The sequence below is a fragment of the Nothobranchius furzeri genome, chromosome 11 (genome assembly GCF_043380555.1).
Source record: "Nothobranchius furzeri strain GRZ-AD chromosome 11, NfurGRZ-RIMD1, whole genome shotgun sequence".
Taxonomy (NCBI): domain Eukaryota; kingdom Metazoa; phylum Chordata; class Actinopteri; order Cyprinodontiformes; family Nothobranchiidae; genus Nothobranchius; species Nothobranchius furzeri.
The window spans coordinates 70,771,896-70,789,926 of NC_091751.1; the positions used below are offsets into that span (position 1 = coordinate 70,771,896).

The 18,031-nt window shown below is 42.5% G+C and overlaps 2 protein-coding genes across 2 annotated transcripts in view; one reads left to right on the plus strand and one right to left on the minus strand.

Annotated features, from left to right (window-relative positions):
* Positions 1-312: 312 nt before the first annotated feature.
* LOC107397018 (nucleolin) lies at positions 313-17,945 on the minus strand. The gene is made up of 12 exons (XM_015976874.3): positions 17,832-17,945; positions 17,465-17,525; positions 17,155-17,274; positions 16,265-16,336; positions 16,037-16,160; positions 15,737-15,894; positions 8,189-8,315; positions 7,953-8,104; positions 7,749-7,872; positions 7,548-7,672; positions 7,334-7,460; positions 313-697 (listed from the first exon to the last, which is right to left on the minus strand). Exons 1-12 carry the CDS (start codon positions 17,844-17,846, stop codon positions 538-540), a joined length of 1,365 nt encoding a protein of 454 aa, XP_015832360.3. The 5' UTR covers positions 17,847-17,945; the 3' UTR covers positions 313-537.
* The window catches only part of gk5 (glycerol kinase 5), a 35,492-nt gene continuing 35,383 nt past the window's right edge, over positions 17,923-18,031 (plus strand). Inside the window, exon 1 of the mRNA XM_015976873.3 lies at positions 17,923-18,009. The gene's annotated coding sequence lies outside the window, so the exon portion shown is untranslated. The remainder of the gene's footprint in view (positions 18,010-18,031) is intronic.

The following is an 18,031-nucleotide window of genomic DNA, read 5'->3' on the forward strand; positions in this document are numbered from 1 at the left end:
TGTTTATTAGCAGAGGCAGTCACATTATTGGTGGTCATTGCTGGATATTGGTGGAGACACGCCACCCCTGTCCCTTCCACATCTACGCCCTTGCTCATCAGTAATAGAGGATTTAAACCAAAGAGCACCGTTACGACAGAAAAATCCAACAAACCCCAGTGAAACCTTTCAGTCTGAAGTAAAACAAACAATTTGATGTAATTCAACTTCATGGAGAACCTTTGTGACCAGAGCCCAGTGTGGTCACCCTTTCAGCTCCTGCGTTATATCCGGGTATTACATCATCGGACATTAGTACCCAATAAACACATGTAATGTTTTATTCTTTATTATTTTTACCTGTTTAGGTTCCCATAGATCAGCACCAACATTTTAAGGTGTTTTATTCTTTCATGGGAACCTTCATGCTGACCAAAAGGTCATGATTTCATTCACTTTTAAAAACTCTGCTTTACACGTCTACATGAGGTGTTTGCGAACAACAGCAAGTTTGTCCTTTTATCCCTATCCTCTCCTGTAGGGTCATGACCCTTTGGATCACCCACTAGGAGGACCCACTCCAGTAGCCCGGTGACCCGTTTGAGCCTTAGAATGGGCGTAGTCCACCGTCACTTTGCTGCCGTCTATCTCACAGTCCTCCATCGTGCCTTTGGCAGCTTTGCAGCTCTCCTCGTTGTCGAATTCTACAAAACCAAACCTAAAAAGACAAATATAAGAATAAATATAAGTGACGGAAGAAACTTTAAATCATTTTGATAAAGGTAGCACATGAGAGCATCTTCTAATCCTAGGAAGACCTCTACACGTCCCGCATACAACTCTACTAATATGACTTGTTCGTGATAATTTGTTTTCAATGTCGATATCCGGAAGCCTGGTTTATAGTACAACACTAGATGTGTAACGGTTCACGGGGGGGGGGGGGGGGGGGCGTTGAACCGTTTCGGTTCGGTCCACTTGCGAACTGTTTCAGTTCATTTTCTGTTAAATAATGAATTATTTTGAGTGATTTGAGTGCAGCGGATAAAAGTTCCTAGGCGAGTTTCTGCACAGACGCTGTATTGAGTGACGCATGATGGCTGCACACGCCCGGTCTCCGTTTAAAAAAGGTGATCTGATAATTCTGATCAACGCCTTTCAGCAGCGTTGCAAACTCAGCGACTTTGCCGCTGTTCCTAACGACTTTTTGACCCCCTCAACGACTTTTTTTCCAAAAAGCGCCTAGCGACAAACCTAGCGACATTTCTCAGGACCCGTTGCTACTTTCTGTAGAACTTTCTTGTAGATATTCCTACAGATTAGCAACAAAGAAACCATTTGCACTCTGAACCGTTCTCCCGGGAGTAAGGAAAGAGAACGATAATCTGCACATGTGCACGAGGACTGACCAATCATAAACCGTTTTCGGCCGGGCCGATAGGAGCAGCTGCAGAGCTGGAGACCGTCGATTTACGTCGGCTCACGCTTCTACTAGAGACGGCGCAGGCGTCAACCTGCGATCTCTGGTTCTGCAGCCGTCAGACACTTTGGCTTTTCCTGCATTTGGCAAATACAGACATCGGGACTTTCAACTACCGTCCCGCTTACACACGCAGCTCTGTGGCTCATCTGGATTTCCTTCAGTGACACAGGGATGGTTATACCATGAGACACCCGCTCCCTTTTGCTCAGTGTGCCGTTATAATCACGATGGAGAGAATACACAACAGAGAAGTAGAGAAACTATGAGGTGTAAAAAAAACTGCTTTTTAGGAAAATGTCTGTGAGAATGAGGAGAGCAGGAGGTCTGAGTTATATCCTGCAACAGAACTGTTTGGATCACCACACCATATCTGTCTTAGGCCTAGTCCACATGTAGCCGGGTTTTTTAAAAACGAATATCCGCCCCTCCAAAAACTTGCATCCACACCACCTCGTTTTAAAAAAAAACTCTCCACACGTACCCGGATAAATACGTTGTTAAGGACATGCCAGACCTGTAGGCGGCAGTACTTCCCCCGTTCTTAACCTCGTCCTCCGTCTGTGGTCTTCCGCAAGGAGCAGTAATTCCGCTTGCAAAAACAAACAAGCAGAAAGCGCTTGGACCATTGATGGATCGGGTAGTGACAGAGCGCAGCTCTGAGGGCATCCATGCTGTCGGCTAGTGTAAACACAGGTCGCACACGTGATGTCAGCATTTTTTTGTCGCGGAAAGTGACGTTGTGGACCTTAAAACTCCGGTTTTGTCCGTCCACACGCAGACACCCAAAACGGAGAAAACGCAGATCTTCACTTTGGCCGGAGTTTTTAAAAAGATCCGTTTTCGTGTGAAAAAACTCCGTTTTCGTGTGGATGGCAGGCCAAAACGTAGACAAATATCTACGTTTTGGCAGATCTCCGGCTACGTGTGGACAGGGCCTGAGTGTCACTTTATTGATACTTTTGGAATTTATTGTACATATCAAAGAAATTTGGCCATTTTAATCATACTAATAACTTTAACACATAACATAGTTTTTATTATTTGCCTCCCTTTTAGTCATATTATATATAAACATTTCCCATGCTATGGGGAAAATGAAGGCCAATGTGGCGTGATGACGCCATCAATATGTAAATTAGCACGTGACGTCATCTGGCGACATCTAGCAACTTTTGGGGGGAACTTCAGCTACTTTCAGTCAAAAACAGTTGGCAACACTGCCTTTCAGAGCGGATTAAACCAGCTGGCTGTTGCTGCTACTGGAGCCCGTAGAGACGCTGAACGGAGCGTCGTCCCCCTCCCTTCTCTCACACTGCAGGCACGCAGCGGCAAAAGTGTAAACACGTCTGCTGAATTTTCCAGTGACTATTAATGTAAAGTTTTCATCCTACAACAAAAACACGGCGCGGAGGAAGCTCGTTATTTAATCGGAGTTTTAAAGGAGAAACTGGACGGTGTGAGGGGAGTTTTCAAGGCTCGCAGCAGAAATAAAAACACGGAGCACCAAAGGTCAAACACAATGAGCGTGACACTCAAAGCTGCGTAAATAACCTGTGAAATTGTTAAGAAAATGTGTAAACAATGTCATTATGATCTTATTAACTATTATTATTTGAAGTTTCATCATTAACAAGTGAGATCTAGTGTGAGGCTGCATGGTAGAATTAAAAGCTGGTTTAGATCACTTCACTAACGGCATACTAGACCCAAATGGAGCGTTCCAGCATTTGAGTAAGCCACTCATTTTTACACTCATTTATTGTTTTATTGTGGAGGGAGCAATGGGTTGTTTAACTCGTTTGCAGCTGCCTATGTGTGTGTGTTCAGAACATGAGTAGAGGGTTATTAAAGCAAATGCAAGTCTGTCTCGGCTAACAGATTTATGAGCAACGACTGGTAAGCAGGGTTATCTGTAACTGACTGATCCTGTCCTGGAATGCCTTTGAGTGTTTGTAGAAGCGTGATTGTGCGAGTCAATGGGGACTGCCCCCTCAGATGATTGTGTCACTGCACGGAGGAGACGTCAGAGATCTTATACTTGGGTCCACCTTTTGTAGAACACCTCTCCTCAGGAGCCAAACACTTCATTCTTATGTCTGCCTGGATTTGTCACCTTTTTCCTATCATTTATTAACAGAAATAATTAAAGACATCATGGTAGATCAGCAGCCTGTGATGACGCCTGGTTCTGCTCACTATAGGAGCCGCTTCAGATAAAAAAATAATAATAATATACACACACACATATATATGTCTGTGTATATATGTATATATGTCTGTGTATATATGTATATATATATATATATATATATATATACATATATACACACACATATATATGTGTGTGTATATATGTATATATTTATATATATATATATATATATATAAATATATACATATATACACACACATATATATGTGTGTGTATATATGTATATATATATATATATATATATACATATATACACACACATATATATGTGTGTGTGTATATATTTATATATATATATATATATATATATATACATATATACACACACACATATATATATATATATATACAGTGGGGCAAAAAAGTATTTAGTCAGCCACCGATTGTGCAAGTTCTCCCACTTAAAATGATGACAGAGGTCATTATTTTACATCATAGGTACACTTCAACTGTGAGAGACAGAATGTGGAAAAAAAAAATCCATGAATTCACATGGCAGGATTTTTAAATAATTTATTTGTATATCAGGGTGGAAAATAAGTACCGTAAATCCTCGAATACAGGCCCGGCCTGTATTAGACTCAAGCTCATCAAGCTCCAGGCCTTTATTGGAAGGAGGGTCAGTATTAGAGGCAGGCCTCTATTTCTATTTGAGCAAAATGAACTAATGGTTCGCTGGAGTTTTTAACAATTAAAATTGCGCCCACATTTTCAAAGTTAAACACATTTCTTTTAACAACGGTAGTTTCTGCTTCAGCCCTCTCCCCCCTCCCCCTGCGCAGCGGCCGCAAACTCACTGATGCGCCTGCAGCCTCTCGGAGTTCCTGCTGCTCTAAACATTAAAATAATTATTTCATTTTCTGTTCCTCACTTCTGATTACCTTCAATGGTGTCTGTTTGTTGCAACCAGCAGGTACAAAAACTAACTTGTTTTTATTTGACTATTTTTCTGTCCTGCCTGTTTATTATCTTCCTGCATCTCCTCTCAATCCTAAAGAGAAACTGCTACCTGGGTTCATATATATTCACCTTATGAGTTACCTTTGAACTGCAGTTCTAAAAGATCTACCGACCGCAAAAACAGCGGAGTGCTCGCTGCTTGCCGGCCGCATCAGTGATCGGTGCGCCCCGCTCCACAGCGAAACGCATCAGGCGCAAATAAAAGACAGAAAACATCAAAGGAAATGAACCGACATGAACGATCGCGTGTTAAATAATTTGGCAACACCTGATTGTTACTGTGGCCGTGCTCAGGAGGCAGATTACCGACAGCAAAAACAGCGGAATGCTTGCTGCTTGCCGGCCGCATCAGTGATCAGTGCGTCGGAGGACAAGGTGATGTGCCCCGCTCCACAGCAGCGAAACACATCAGGCGCAAATAAAAGACAGAAAACATTAAAGGAAATGAACTGACATGAACGATCGCCCCCGTACTTGCTTGTTACCACATTCCACCCGGCCACAAGAAGAGACCGGCCATTATTCACCTCCGCCAACTCCGATACCGGCCAAAATTGGAGACCCGGCCTTTAATTGAATACTGGCCTGTATTAGAGGATTTACGGTATTTGGTCAATAACAAAAAATCAACTCAATACTTTGTAACATAACCTTTGTTGGCAATAACAGAGGTCAAACGATTACTATAGGTCTTTACCAGGTTTGCACACACAGTAGCTGGTATTTTGGCCCATTCCTCCATGCAGATCTTCTCGAGAGCAGTGATGTTTTCGGGCTGTCGCCGAGCAACACGGACTTTCAACTCCCTCCACAGATTTTCTATGGGGTTGAGGTCTGGAGACTGGCTAGGCCACTCCAGGACTTTCAAATGCTTCTTACGGAGCCACTCCTTTGTTGCCCGGGCGGTGTGTTTGGGATCATTGTCGTGTTGGAAGACCCAGCCACGTTTCATCTTCAAAGCTCTCACTGATGGAAGGAGGTTTTGGCTCAGAATCTCACGATACATGGCCCCATTCATTCTGTCCTTAACATGGATCAGTCGTCCTGACCCCTTAGCAGAAAAACAGCCCCAAAGCATGATGTTCCCACCCCCATGCTTCACAGTAGGTATGGTGTTCTTGGGATGCAACTCAGTATTCTTCTTCCTCCAAACACGACGAGTTGAGTTCATACCAAAAAGTTCAACTTTGGTTTCATCTGACCACATGACATTCTCCCAATCCTCTGCTGTATCATCCATGTGCTCTCTGGCAAACTTCAGACGGGCCTAGACATGCACTGGCTTCAGCAGCGGAACACGTCTGGCACTGCAGGATTTGATTCCCTGCCGTTGTAGTGTGTTACTGATGGTGACCTTTGTTACTGTGGTCCCAGCTCTCTGCAGGTCATTCACCAGGTCCCCCCGTGTGGTTCTGGGATTCTTGCTCACCGTTCTCATGATCATTTTGACCCCACGGGATGAGATCTTGCGTGGAGCCCCAGATCGAGGGAGATTATCAGTGGTCTTGTATGTCTTCCGTTTTCTGATAATTGCTCCCACAGTTGATTTTTTCCACACCAAGCTGCTTGCCTATTGTAGATTCACTCTTCCCAGTCTGGTGCAGGTCTACAATTCTTTTCCTGGTGTCCTTCGAAAGCTCTTTGGTCTTGGCCATAGTGGAGTTTGGAGTCTGACTGTTTGAGGCTGTGGACAGGTGTCTTTTATACAGATAATGAGTTCAAACAGGTGCCATTAATACAGGTAACGAGTGTAGGACAGAAAAGCTTCTTAAAGAAGACGTTACAGGTCTGTGAGAGTCAGAGATTTTCCTTGTTTGAAGTGACCAAATACTTATTTTCCACCTGATTTACAAATAAATTCTTTAAAAATCCTGCGATGTGAATTCATGGATTTTTTTTCACATTCTGTCTCTCACAGTTGAAGTGTACCTATGATGAAAATTACTGAACTCTGTCATCATTTTAAGTGGGAGAACTTGCACAATCGGTGTCTGACTAAATACTTTTTTGCCCCACTGTATATGTATATATATATATATATATATATATATATATATATATATATATACATATACATATATATATACATATACATATACATATATATGTATATATATACATATACATGTATATATATATACATATATATGTATATTTATATATATACGTGTATATATATATATATATATATACATATATATATGTATATGTATATATGTATGTATATACACATATATATGTATGTATATACACACATATATATATATATATATATATATATATATGTGTGTGTATATACATACATATATATATATATATATGTATATGTATATCCCCTATATATTTGCTTCCTGATTACGTGACGTGTGATGTACGCGGATGAAGATCAGCTTTAGAGCTGAGATGTTTGTTCTCACGGTGCGGGGGCTCGTTCCGACGCCCACACAGTTAAAAATGCAAATGACAACTTTAGTCATCATTGGCAGTGAATGAGTTAAGGTTAATGTTTAACAGCTGGCCAGGGAATGCCTTGGGATTCCCCCGGAGGAGCTGGTCCAAGTGGCTGGTGAGAGGGACGTCTGAGCCCTCTCAGACTTCCTCCTGTGTAGGCTGCTGCCCACAACCCGGCTCCAGATAACCGGAAGAGATTGGATGGATAGAGTTACGGGTCAGATTCGATGATCGTTTATGCCACCAACCTCTTAGACGTGCCCGTGTCCTTGTCTATGGCGACTCTCGCACCGACTGCTCCTTCAAAAACACTTTGAAGTGTTTCCGCTGACGTCGTTGCGGCAAGGCCGACCACAAACAAGGTCTTAGACGAGACTATATGGGAAACAAACCTTCAGTCAAACTGTAAACAAACCCATTTATATGGAAACACTTCATGATATCAAACTGAATGACAAAAACCTTCAGGCTTTCTCCTTCTGTGGCGCATTTCTACTCTAACAGCCTGTTTGCTGATCTTGACATCTTTGGACGATTGTAAAGCCTTTTCAGCGTCCGCCACCGTGAGAAACTCCACAAATGCATATCTGTAGGGGAAGAGCTGGTGAGAGGTTTCAGACATTTTTACTGGTTTAACAACATAAATCAAGTACTCAGACTCACCGTGTCTGCTTGTCTTTAACCTTTAGACTGATGCCAACTGCTTTCTTAAAGACTTTCTTCAGTTGTTTTTCTGTCACACTTTTAGGTAAACGGCTCACAAATAAAGTGTTGCCAGCAGGAGCAGCTGCAAGAATCAAAATGGCACCGCTAGAATAGGAACAAGAGTAAACTCTGTCTTCCTGCAGCTGAAGTGCAGATCCTCACCTTGTGTGCTGCTGCTGTCAGCTTCAGCAGCAGGAGCTCCTCGTTCTCCAACACGGTCCACAACCAGATCCCGACCCTGGAACTTTATGTGTTGTTTTTTCTTCAGCACTTTGGTAGCAATGGTTTGGTTTTGGAACTGCACAAAAGCAATGCTGCAGAAAAATAACAGACCTAGTTAGATGACGCGCCACGCTTAAACGTGTCACTAAACTTAAGAAGTTCTTTCTAACTCTCACCCCCGGCTCGGATTATTGGTTCCACCAGGAAACCGAACAGCGATCGCTTTTCTGAAGACTTTCAGGATGTCTTGTTTTGTTGTGTTGTATGGAAGGTTCTTCAGGAACAAGCATCGGCCATCTTTGACTAAGAAACACCAAAAAGTTCTCACATCATGTTGGCTGAATGTCTTATCCTAAAGTAGAAGAAGCTTCAAAGGTACAGAGATTAGGCTTGGGTGGTATCCAAATTTTGATACTGTTAAACTTCCTCCACATTTTTTCAGGGCATACGGCATTACTGTTACTAATCCAAAATTATGTCTTGTGACATTACCTTCACCGTTCAGAAACGGAACCTCAAGTAAGAAAGTAAGTAAGTAAAAGTTTATTTATATAGCGCCTTTCACAGATATAAATCACAAAGCGCTGTACAACATGATAAAGATCAGGGCAAATACCTAAAACCAATAAAAACATCAGAAAAACAATAGCAGTGACAAAATAGAAAATAAAATCATGAGTATAAACAAAGTGAAGGTGTGAACCCGAACAAAGCCATCATTCTGAAACATTTAGGGAGGGAACGCCTGGATGAAAAGGTGAGTTTTTAGATGATTTTTAAAGACCTCTACAGTGTTAGAGAGACGGAGATTTGAAGGTAGACTGTTCCAAAGTCTGGGGGCAATAGTCTGAAAGGCCCTGTCCCCTTTGGTTTTCAGTCTGGTTCGAGGAACAGCCAGGAGGTTTTCAGATGTGGATCTAAGGTTCCGAGAGGTGGTGTGTTGGGATAAAAGCTCAGATAGGTAGCTTGGAGCCTGGTTGTTAAGAGCTCTATAGGTCAGGACTAAAACTTTAAACTGTATTCTATATTCTACCGGGAGCCAGTGGAGGGACTGTAAACCTGGAGTGATGTGAGCTCGTCTGCTGGATTTGGTTAGGAGTCTGGCTGCTGCATTTTGGATGGCTTGAAGGCGTGAGAGGGAGGTTTTGCTGAGACCAGTAAAAAGAGCGTTACAGTAGTCTAAGCGTGATGACACAAAGGCATGGATGATTTTTTCCAGATCTGCAGTAGAAACCAGTTTACAGACTTTTGAAATGTTTCTCAGTTGAAAGAAACAAGAGCGGGAGATGGTTTTGACGTGTGAGTCTAAACTTAAAGCTGGATCAAAAATAACTCCCAGGTTTCTAATGTTGGCCTTGGCTGATGGGCAAAAAGAGGCAATTTCCTGCTCGATTTTTGGCTGAAGTTCCGGGGGTGCAACGATCAGGGTCTCTGTCTTGTTAGAATTTAGGACAAGAAAGTTGCTGGACAGCCAGTTACTGATCTGGGTCAGGCAGAGTACAAGTGTGGCCAGCCTGTCCAACTGGTGTGGCATAAAGGACATAGAGAGCTGAATATCATCAGCGTAGGTGTGGTAGGAGATGTCTGGGAAAGACTGAATGATGCCAGCTAGGGGAAGAGTATAGAATACGAATAGTAGAGGCCCTAGAACTGAACCTTGTGGGACCCCGCATGTTGGAGAGACAGTATCTGAAGAGAAGGTTTCGGACTTCACTGTGAATGTTCTGTTGGTGAGATAAGAAGAGAGCCAGTCTAGAGCAGAACCTGAAATCCCAGCCTCTATTATCTCAAGCACTATTACTGAAAAAACAACGTAGATAAAACGCAGATTATTACAAAACATTTCTCTGGAAAAAACTGCCTTTTTACTTTTCCTGTTTAAACGTTATGAACCAACAACTTTCCCTGCAGTGCTGAAAACCTGCTCCGACGGTGAACTTGTGGCACAGGTATGCAGGTTTTTGGGATATGCAGGAACGGGCGTTATTGCAAGTGTGTGTGTACGTGTAACCAGTTTGCCCCGCTTGTTGATCACAGGAACGGCGCTGCTGCTGCTGCTGTGTATTTGTTTGTATTCACGTTTATCCTTTCTTTGATGTAAAAACTGCATTTAAAAGTTATGGAAACGCTGTGTTTCTCCGCTATATGTGTGCGTTTGTTCAGTTTCATCTCTCTAGTCTGTTTAGATACACAGAAATGATCTCATTTATCAATCGCAGTGTTTTATTTTGAAAATGTTCTCTTTGTTTTGTTGAATTTACCGGCCTGCCTCTTCTGCTTTGGTTTGACTTCCTGCCAGAATTGACATGGCTCACGAAAAAATAGAACTCACGCCGAAACGATCGCTGCACGGCGCGAGCCTTCATGGCGCTTCGCGGCTGATGTGACCGAGAGCGTAGGTTAACAAGGGCGCCGATTAGAAGCGCTAGTCGTTCCGCGGCGCGTCGTCGCGCTTCCGCCTCTGGTGTGTTCCGGGCGTAATTCCACCAGAAAATTGACTTGAATAACAGGCTTCAAAATAGGCTGTTGTTTCATCTCCGGAGCGTTTCTCTGTGGTGCGGACGGGACCTGCGCCGCGTTGTCACCTTTGTTATTGCACAGGGAACACTCACTGACGAGGAAACGCCAATCGACACAACACCGGCTCTCTTTTACCATTTGCTTGAAACCTGAAAATACTTCCTAACTACGGAAGTTCTTTTTTTGTCACCAAGTCGGTTAATTCGCGACCGGCCATCTTTCTCTCCGTCTCTCTCTTGGTGGGTCTCTCTGTTCTCCACGCTGTCGGATGATGACGTCATTCATAAACTTTATGGAATGTCTCCGAAGGTTGGCCATAACATATTAAACTATCTAAATAAAAATAAAAATTCAACCATACATCCGTTTAACAGCCACACAGCAGTAGCTCAGGATGTAGAGCGGGCTGTCCAGTTTTCAGAAGGTTGCCCAATTTTCAGAAGGTTGCAAGTTCAACGCCGACTCTGAACGCTGCTGTTGTGTCTTTGGACAAGACACTTACTCCACCTTGCCTGTTGGTGGTGGTCGGGGGAACCGGGGCGCCAGTGTTTGGCAGGCCTTGCCTCTGTGAGTGCGCCCCAGGGCAGTTGTGGCTACATTGTAGCTCATCATCACCAGTGTGTGAACGGATGAATGAATTGTGTTGTGACACGCCTTGGGGGGTTGTAGAACCCTGAATGGCTCTATACAAATACAGGCCATTTACACGTTAAACGACTGCAGAACAAAATCCTGGTCATATAGGGAGCCTAACCCCTACCTCACACTGGAAGCATCAACGACATGCTTCAAATAGAACCCATGATATTAGACTATAATGGACTATATTTGAAGCTGTGACGTTCCACGTGATAGGTGTGATTCAAACCAGCCGCGGTGCGAAATTTGTCAGGTGCATCCCAGAAGTGGCTCGTCTAAGACAACGTTAGCTTGATATGTTAACTTCCATTTAGCTAATGGGTGCATTTGCTTTCTCCTTGGAACTCCGAAATTCTGACTAGAAGAAAGCGAACGCGCTCTAAAGTTTGGCTTCACGTCACTAAATGAGATGGACTGTTGGGTGATGATGAAACCAGCGACAACGATCCGAGTATGAGGCATCTTAATCTGCTTCAGCAGCTAAATAAACTGTATAAGATAACGTTAGCTTGATAGTTTAGTTTATGTTTACATAGCTAATGGTGCGTTCGCTTTTCTCCTCGGAAATTCCAGCTTCTGAGTAGGAAAAATAAACTGTTTCAAATGAACGGCAAAAGGAATGAAGATACACAGTAAATTTAGTTCACAGCAAAGATGTTTGCTTCAGTGTAATTAGGACCCACCATCAGTGTTGCCAACTCAGCGACTTTGTCGCTGTTCCTAACGACTTTTTCACCCCCCTCAACGACTTTTTTCCAAAAAGCGCCTAGCAACAAACCTAGCGACATTTCTCAGGACCCGTTGCTACTTTCTGTAGAACTTTCTTGTAGATATTCCACACAGATTAGCAACAAAAACCATTTGCACTCTGAACCGTTCTTCCGGGAGTAAGGAAAGAGAACGATAATCTGCACATGTGCACGAAGACTGACCAATTTAGGGATGGGTACCAAATTCGGTACTTTTTAAGGTACCGACCGAGCACCGATTCACGTCATTTGAAACGGTGCCTCGTTTCGGTACCCGTCCATAATAACGAGAACTTGCCTAGACAGCTGCGCATGCGCAAGAGCGTTATGTCGTTGGTCGCTGTGAGCGAGTTGTAAACAGAGCAGCATGGTAGAAAGAACGCACGCTAAAGCTTGGGTAAATGGCCTGTATTTGATATAAAAAATGGCCTGTATTTGATATAGCGCCTTCTAGAGTCCTGGAACCCCCCAAGGCGCTTTACAACACAATCAGTCATTCACCCATTCACACACACATTCACACACTGGTGGGGATGAGCTACAATGTAGCCACAGCTGCCCTGGGGCGCACTGACAGAGGCGAGGCTGCCGAGCACTGGCGCCACCGGTCCCTCCGACCACCACCAGCAGGCAACGTGGGTTAAGTGTCTTGCCCAAGGACACAACGACAGCGACAGACTGAGCGGGACTCGAACTTGCAACCTTCCGATTACGGGGCGAGCACTTAACTCCTGTGCCACCGTCGCTTCACTAAATGTGATGGGTAACTGGGTGATGATGAAACCAGCGACAATGATCTAAGTGAGACATCCTCATCTTAATCTGCTCCGGTAGGTAAATAAAATTAGCTTGATATGTTTGTTTCCGTTTCGCTAATGGTGTGTTCGCTTTCTCCTCGGAACTCCGAATTCCCGACTAGAAGAACATGAACGCGCTCTAAAGTTTGGCTTCACTTTACTAAATGCGACGGGTGATTGGGTGAAGATGAAACCAGCGACAACGATCTAAGTGTGAGGCATCATCGTTTTAATCTGCTCCAGCAGCTAAATAAACTGTTTAAGATAACGTTAGCTTGATATGTTAGCTTCCATTGCCACCATTGTTATCATCTAATGGTGCGTTCGCTTTCTCCTCGGAAATTCTAACTTCCCAGTAGGAAAAATCAAAGAAAAAGGACGGCAAAAGGAATGAAGATACACAGTAAATTTAGTTCACAGTAAAGATGTTTGCTTCAGTTTAATTATCAGCTTATAAAACTACAAGGACAATGTTAAAATACAAACAGTTGTATGTTATTTATCGTGATATTTATCAAATATGGTTATCCATTGAGAAAAATATATATTTAATTATAAAAGAGAATTAAAATAATAAACACTCAAAAGTATCTAAAATTGGTACCGTTAAGTACCGGTATCGATTCCTACGTACCGGGAATTAGTACCGAATCGATTCAAATGTCAAAGATACCCATCCCTACCAATCATAAACCGTTTTCAGCCGGGCTGATTCGCCGAAGACAAAGGTGCAGCTGCAGAGCTGGAGACCGCTAATTTACATCTGCTGCTGCAGGCTCACGCTTCTACTAGAGACGGCACAGGCGTCAACCTGCGATCTCTGGTTCTGCAGCCGTCAGACACTTTGGCTTTTCCTGCATTTGGCAAATAAAGTCAACGGGAGTTTCAACTACCGTCCCGTTTACACACGCAGCTCTGTGGCTCATCTGGATTTCCTTCAGTGACACAGGGATGGTTATACCATGAGACACCCGCTCCCTGTTGCTCGGTGCGCCGTTATTATCACGATGGAGAGAATACACAACAGAGAAGTAGAAAAACCAGGAGGTGTAAAAAAACAGCTTTTTAGGAAAACTTCTGTGAGAATGAGAGCAGGAGGTCTGAGTTATGCTATGGGGAAAATGAACGCCAATGTGGCGTGATGACATCATCAATATGTAAATTAGCACGTGGCGTCATCTGGCGACATCTAGCGACTTTTGGGGGAACTTCAGCTACTTTCAGTCAAAAACAGTTGGCAACACTGTCTACCATCACACAGTTTATAAAACTACAAGGACCCACCATCACACAGTTTATAGAACTACAAGGACCCACCATCACACAGTTTATAGAACTACAAGGACCCACCATCACACAGTTTATAGAACTACAAGGACCCACCATCACACAGTTTATAAAACTACAAGGACCCACCATCACACAGTTTATAAAACTACAAGGACCCACCATCACACAGTTTATAAAACTACAAGGACCCACCATCACACAGTTTATAAAACTACAAGGACCCACCATCACACAGTTTATAAAACTACAAGGACCCACCATCACACAGTTTATAGAACTACAAGGACGCACCATCACACAGTTTATAAAACTACAAGGACCCACCATCACACAGTTTATAGAACTACAAGGACCCACCATCACACAGTTTATAAAACTACAAGGACCCACCATCACACAGTTTATAAAACTACAAGGACCCACCATCACACAGTTTATAAAACTACAAGGACCCACCATCACACAGTTTATAAAACTACAAGGACCCACCATCACACAGTTTATAAAACTACAAGGACCCACCATCACACAGTTTATAAAACTACAAGGACCCACCATCACACAGTTTATAGAACTACAAGGACCCACCATCACACAGTTTATAAAACTACAAGGACCCACCATCACAGTTTATAGAACTACAAGGACCCACCATCACAGTTTATAAAACTACAAGGACCCACCATCACAGTTTATAAAACTACAAGGACCCACCATCACACAGTTTATAAAACTACAAGGACCCACCATCACACAGTTTATAAAACTACAAGGACCCACCATCACAGTTTATAGAACTACAAGGACCCACCATCACACAGTTTATAAAACTACAAGGACCCACCATCACACAGTTTATAAAACTACAAGGACCCACCATCACACAGTTTATAAAACTACAAGGACCCACCATCACACAGTTTATAAAACTACAAGGACCCACCATCACAGTTTATAGAACTACAAGGACCCACCATCACACAGTTTATAAAACTACAAGGACCCACCATCACACAGTTTATAAAACTACAAGGACCCACCATCACTACAAGGACCCACCATCATAGTTTATAAAACTACAAGGACCCACCATCACACAGTTTATAAAACTACAAGGACCCACCATCACTACAAGGACCCACCATCATAGTTTATAAAACTACAAGGACCCACCATCACACAGTTTGTCCAGAGGAGGAGGAGTACATGGAGCTGGTTTAGTTAGTGAAACACACAAAATATTAAAATACACACTGTTGTATGGTGTAGAAGCTTGCTTTAGTTTCATTAGTAGTTTATAACACATATTTATTCTAGAGGGCATAGAAGAGGATCAGGAGTCCATGGAGCTGGGTTTGTTTGTCGTTAAAGGTTTTCATATTGAAGAATTTCGTACAACACTAAGCTGATAAAATATAAACTGTTGTATGTTATTATTATATTCATCAAATTTGGTGAAATGTTTGGAAAATATTATATATGTAATTTTAAAAGGGCGATTTAAATCATTATTGAACACTCAAATGTATTGAAAATTGGTTTCGTTAAGTACTGGTATTGATTCGTAGGTACCGGGAATTAGTACCAGATCGATTCAAATGTCAAAGGTACCCATCCCTAGATAAAGCACTTTCCGGTTACTTCAGCGATGCATCAAAGTACTGTACATCAAAATATTAAAACTTAACATATTGAGCAACAACCTTTAGGAGGAAAAACATTTTTTTACCTTTTCTCCTTAGTTCAGGACATTTAACATTTTCTTTCTTGTCACTTCTAACTTTTGCTTGGGCGAGCTTCACGGGCATATCAAGTATTGTCTCCCCGTTTAACGTCAGAGCTTTGGTCAGGTCCATTTTTGAGCTCATGTCCACAAATGCGTGTTTTCTACAAGAGCAGAAAAAAAGTTCAATCGTCTGAATTTACAGCGCCTTGGGCTTCCCGACAGGGTCGCTCGCGGAAGGCACTTTATAAATAAAGCTTTGATTTGATTTACAGAAACATTAAGGAAGCAGAGAGCCACACTCACCGGTACCGGTCTATTCGGATGTCGTGAAACAGAAGACCATTTGTCACAAAGTAGTTTGCTATTGAATCTTTGAGTTCCTGTGAATTTTTAGACCGGTTCAGGTTGCCCACATAAAGACAAAAACCTGGGGGGAAAAAAAATTTAAAAACAATTAAAATGTGTGAAGACAGTCCTTCAGACAACTTAAACAACAGAGACGTTTCTACTTGTTGTAGGATAAATTCCTACCATCGTTGAGGAGTTTAGTTTTCTTTGAAGGGGAACGCTCAGCGGCAGGGTCAGCTTCGGGGATTTTTAAAGCTGAAACAATTCATTGAGAAGCTAAAATCAGAAGTTTTTATTGCCATATGTGTGCCAAGTCACAACATTAGGAAATTGCTGCGGTATTCTGGTGCAGAAGGTAAGATAGAAAAAAAAATTTATTTAGAGATAAGCAAATTTAAGAACTAATAAAACACTCATGATAAAATTATTAATGTAAAAAGTGGCAAGAATTAGAGAAGCAGCCATCTACTCCGTGTAGGTATTAATCTGAGTGTTTGTTGAATGGTTCAAGCACAGCATCGGGTCACGTGACTGGGACCAATCGATTTGAGTGGGCTGCCCTAGGATGTTCATTCAAAAGCTAAAATCACTCAATTATTTAAAAGAAACACTTGAGGAGGAAATCTTAGATAGGTTTCGTTAAAGTCATGTGACAATCCTGCTCAGGATCACAGTTTTCATAGACAGTTATTACTGTTGAACAGCATGAAGAGTGTGTGCTGGAATGAAATGAGAGAGAGAGACAATCAGACATGAGACAAAAACAGATCTGTTTCTGATTTAATCTGAACGCCTCAGAAAGAAAACCAGTCCCCATGATAAGACCAGCCCTGAACGTGTAAACTCTAAGTTTGGTTAAAAAAAATAAATAAATAACAATCATCCTCACATCTTATTCCAGGAAACACCTGTGCATGATCTGGCGATTACTGTAAAATGTTCTGAAAATTCATTTTTAATATATATAAGTAACAACTGAATCAGTTTTTAGTGGCGTGCCAAACAGCATATGAGCAGCTTTTCCAGTACAAACATCTGTTTGAGTACCTGCAAGCTGCAATAGGACTGCCTACCTTGCTCCAGTTCCCCTTTGGCAGTCTGGTCTGCGTCACCACACACCTCCTCATCCTCCCACGACACACTGACAGTAGGCATCTTTCTCTTCACTTGGATGGAGCCGCTCATCTGAGGATCTAAACAGAATGTTTTATCACTGATACAAGTCAGCATGTACTGTTTACACTAGGGTGTCTGTTTCCCAGCACGTGCTTCGGCTCGTGCTGTCTCGGGATGCTCTTATAAAATTGTAGAAACTGATGTTTCTTTATTAACTAAAATCGATGTTTATTTTATGTGTATATACAATTAATGTACAAGACTTGCCCGCAGCTGTGTCCTCGCCGTCCACATTGGGGGTTTTATTGTTTTCTCCACGCTTTGCTCTCTGAAATTAAGAACGTTCAAGATTACGTCCAGAAAATAGTCTTGATAATGTGCCGTACCATTCGGAACACGGTGTCAGAAACACTGATAACTCATATTACACAGGCGTGTCACCGTTACACCACGAAACGGCTACATCACACCAAACTGGTTAAGCTGTAACCTAAGCCACGTTAACAGCTCGTCGTTTTTAGCTGACGCTAACAGGTAGCTTGCTGGTTTACAGCGACAAAAACACGTAATTTTTTTATTCACTCAGACCGCTCCAAAGCTCTTTGTTAAAAACATATTATACACTCATTCTTACACTTCTCCTCGCCATTTATTCTCTAACAGCGCACGGAATAGCAATAATAGTCGCACGTGTGTGGTAACAGTCCCAAATATCCGGTATCCACTGCGCATGCGTGCAGCGTAGTACGGATGCCTACAGGACAGGGAGGAACGCGATTAGCCCGCTCGCCTTTCTAAGCCCCTCTTCACAGGTACAGCTGTTGGCGTTATGAA

What these genes read in the sequence shown, in the direction of transcription:
- LOC107397018 (XM_015976874.3), bottom strand. An exon ending in CGGCGAGGACACAGCTGCGG is followed by an intron (nt 17,275 to 17,464) that starts GCAAGTCTTGTA and finishes CATTCTGTTTAG; the next exon opens with ATCCTCAGATGAGCGGCTCC. An exon ending in AACTAAACTCCTCAACGATG is followed by an intron (nt 16,161 to 16,264) that starts GTAGGAATTTAT and finishes TTTTCCCCCCAG; the next exon opens with GTTTTTGTCTTTATGTGGGC.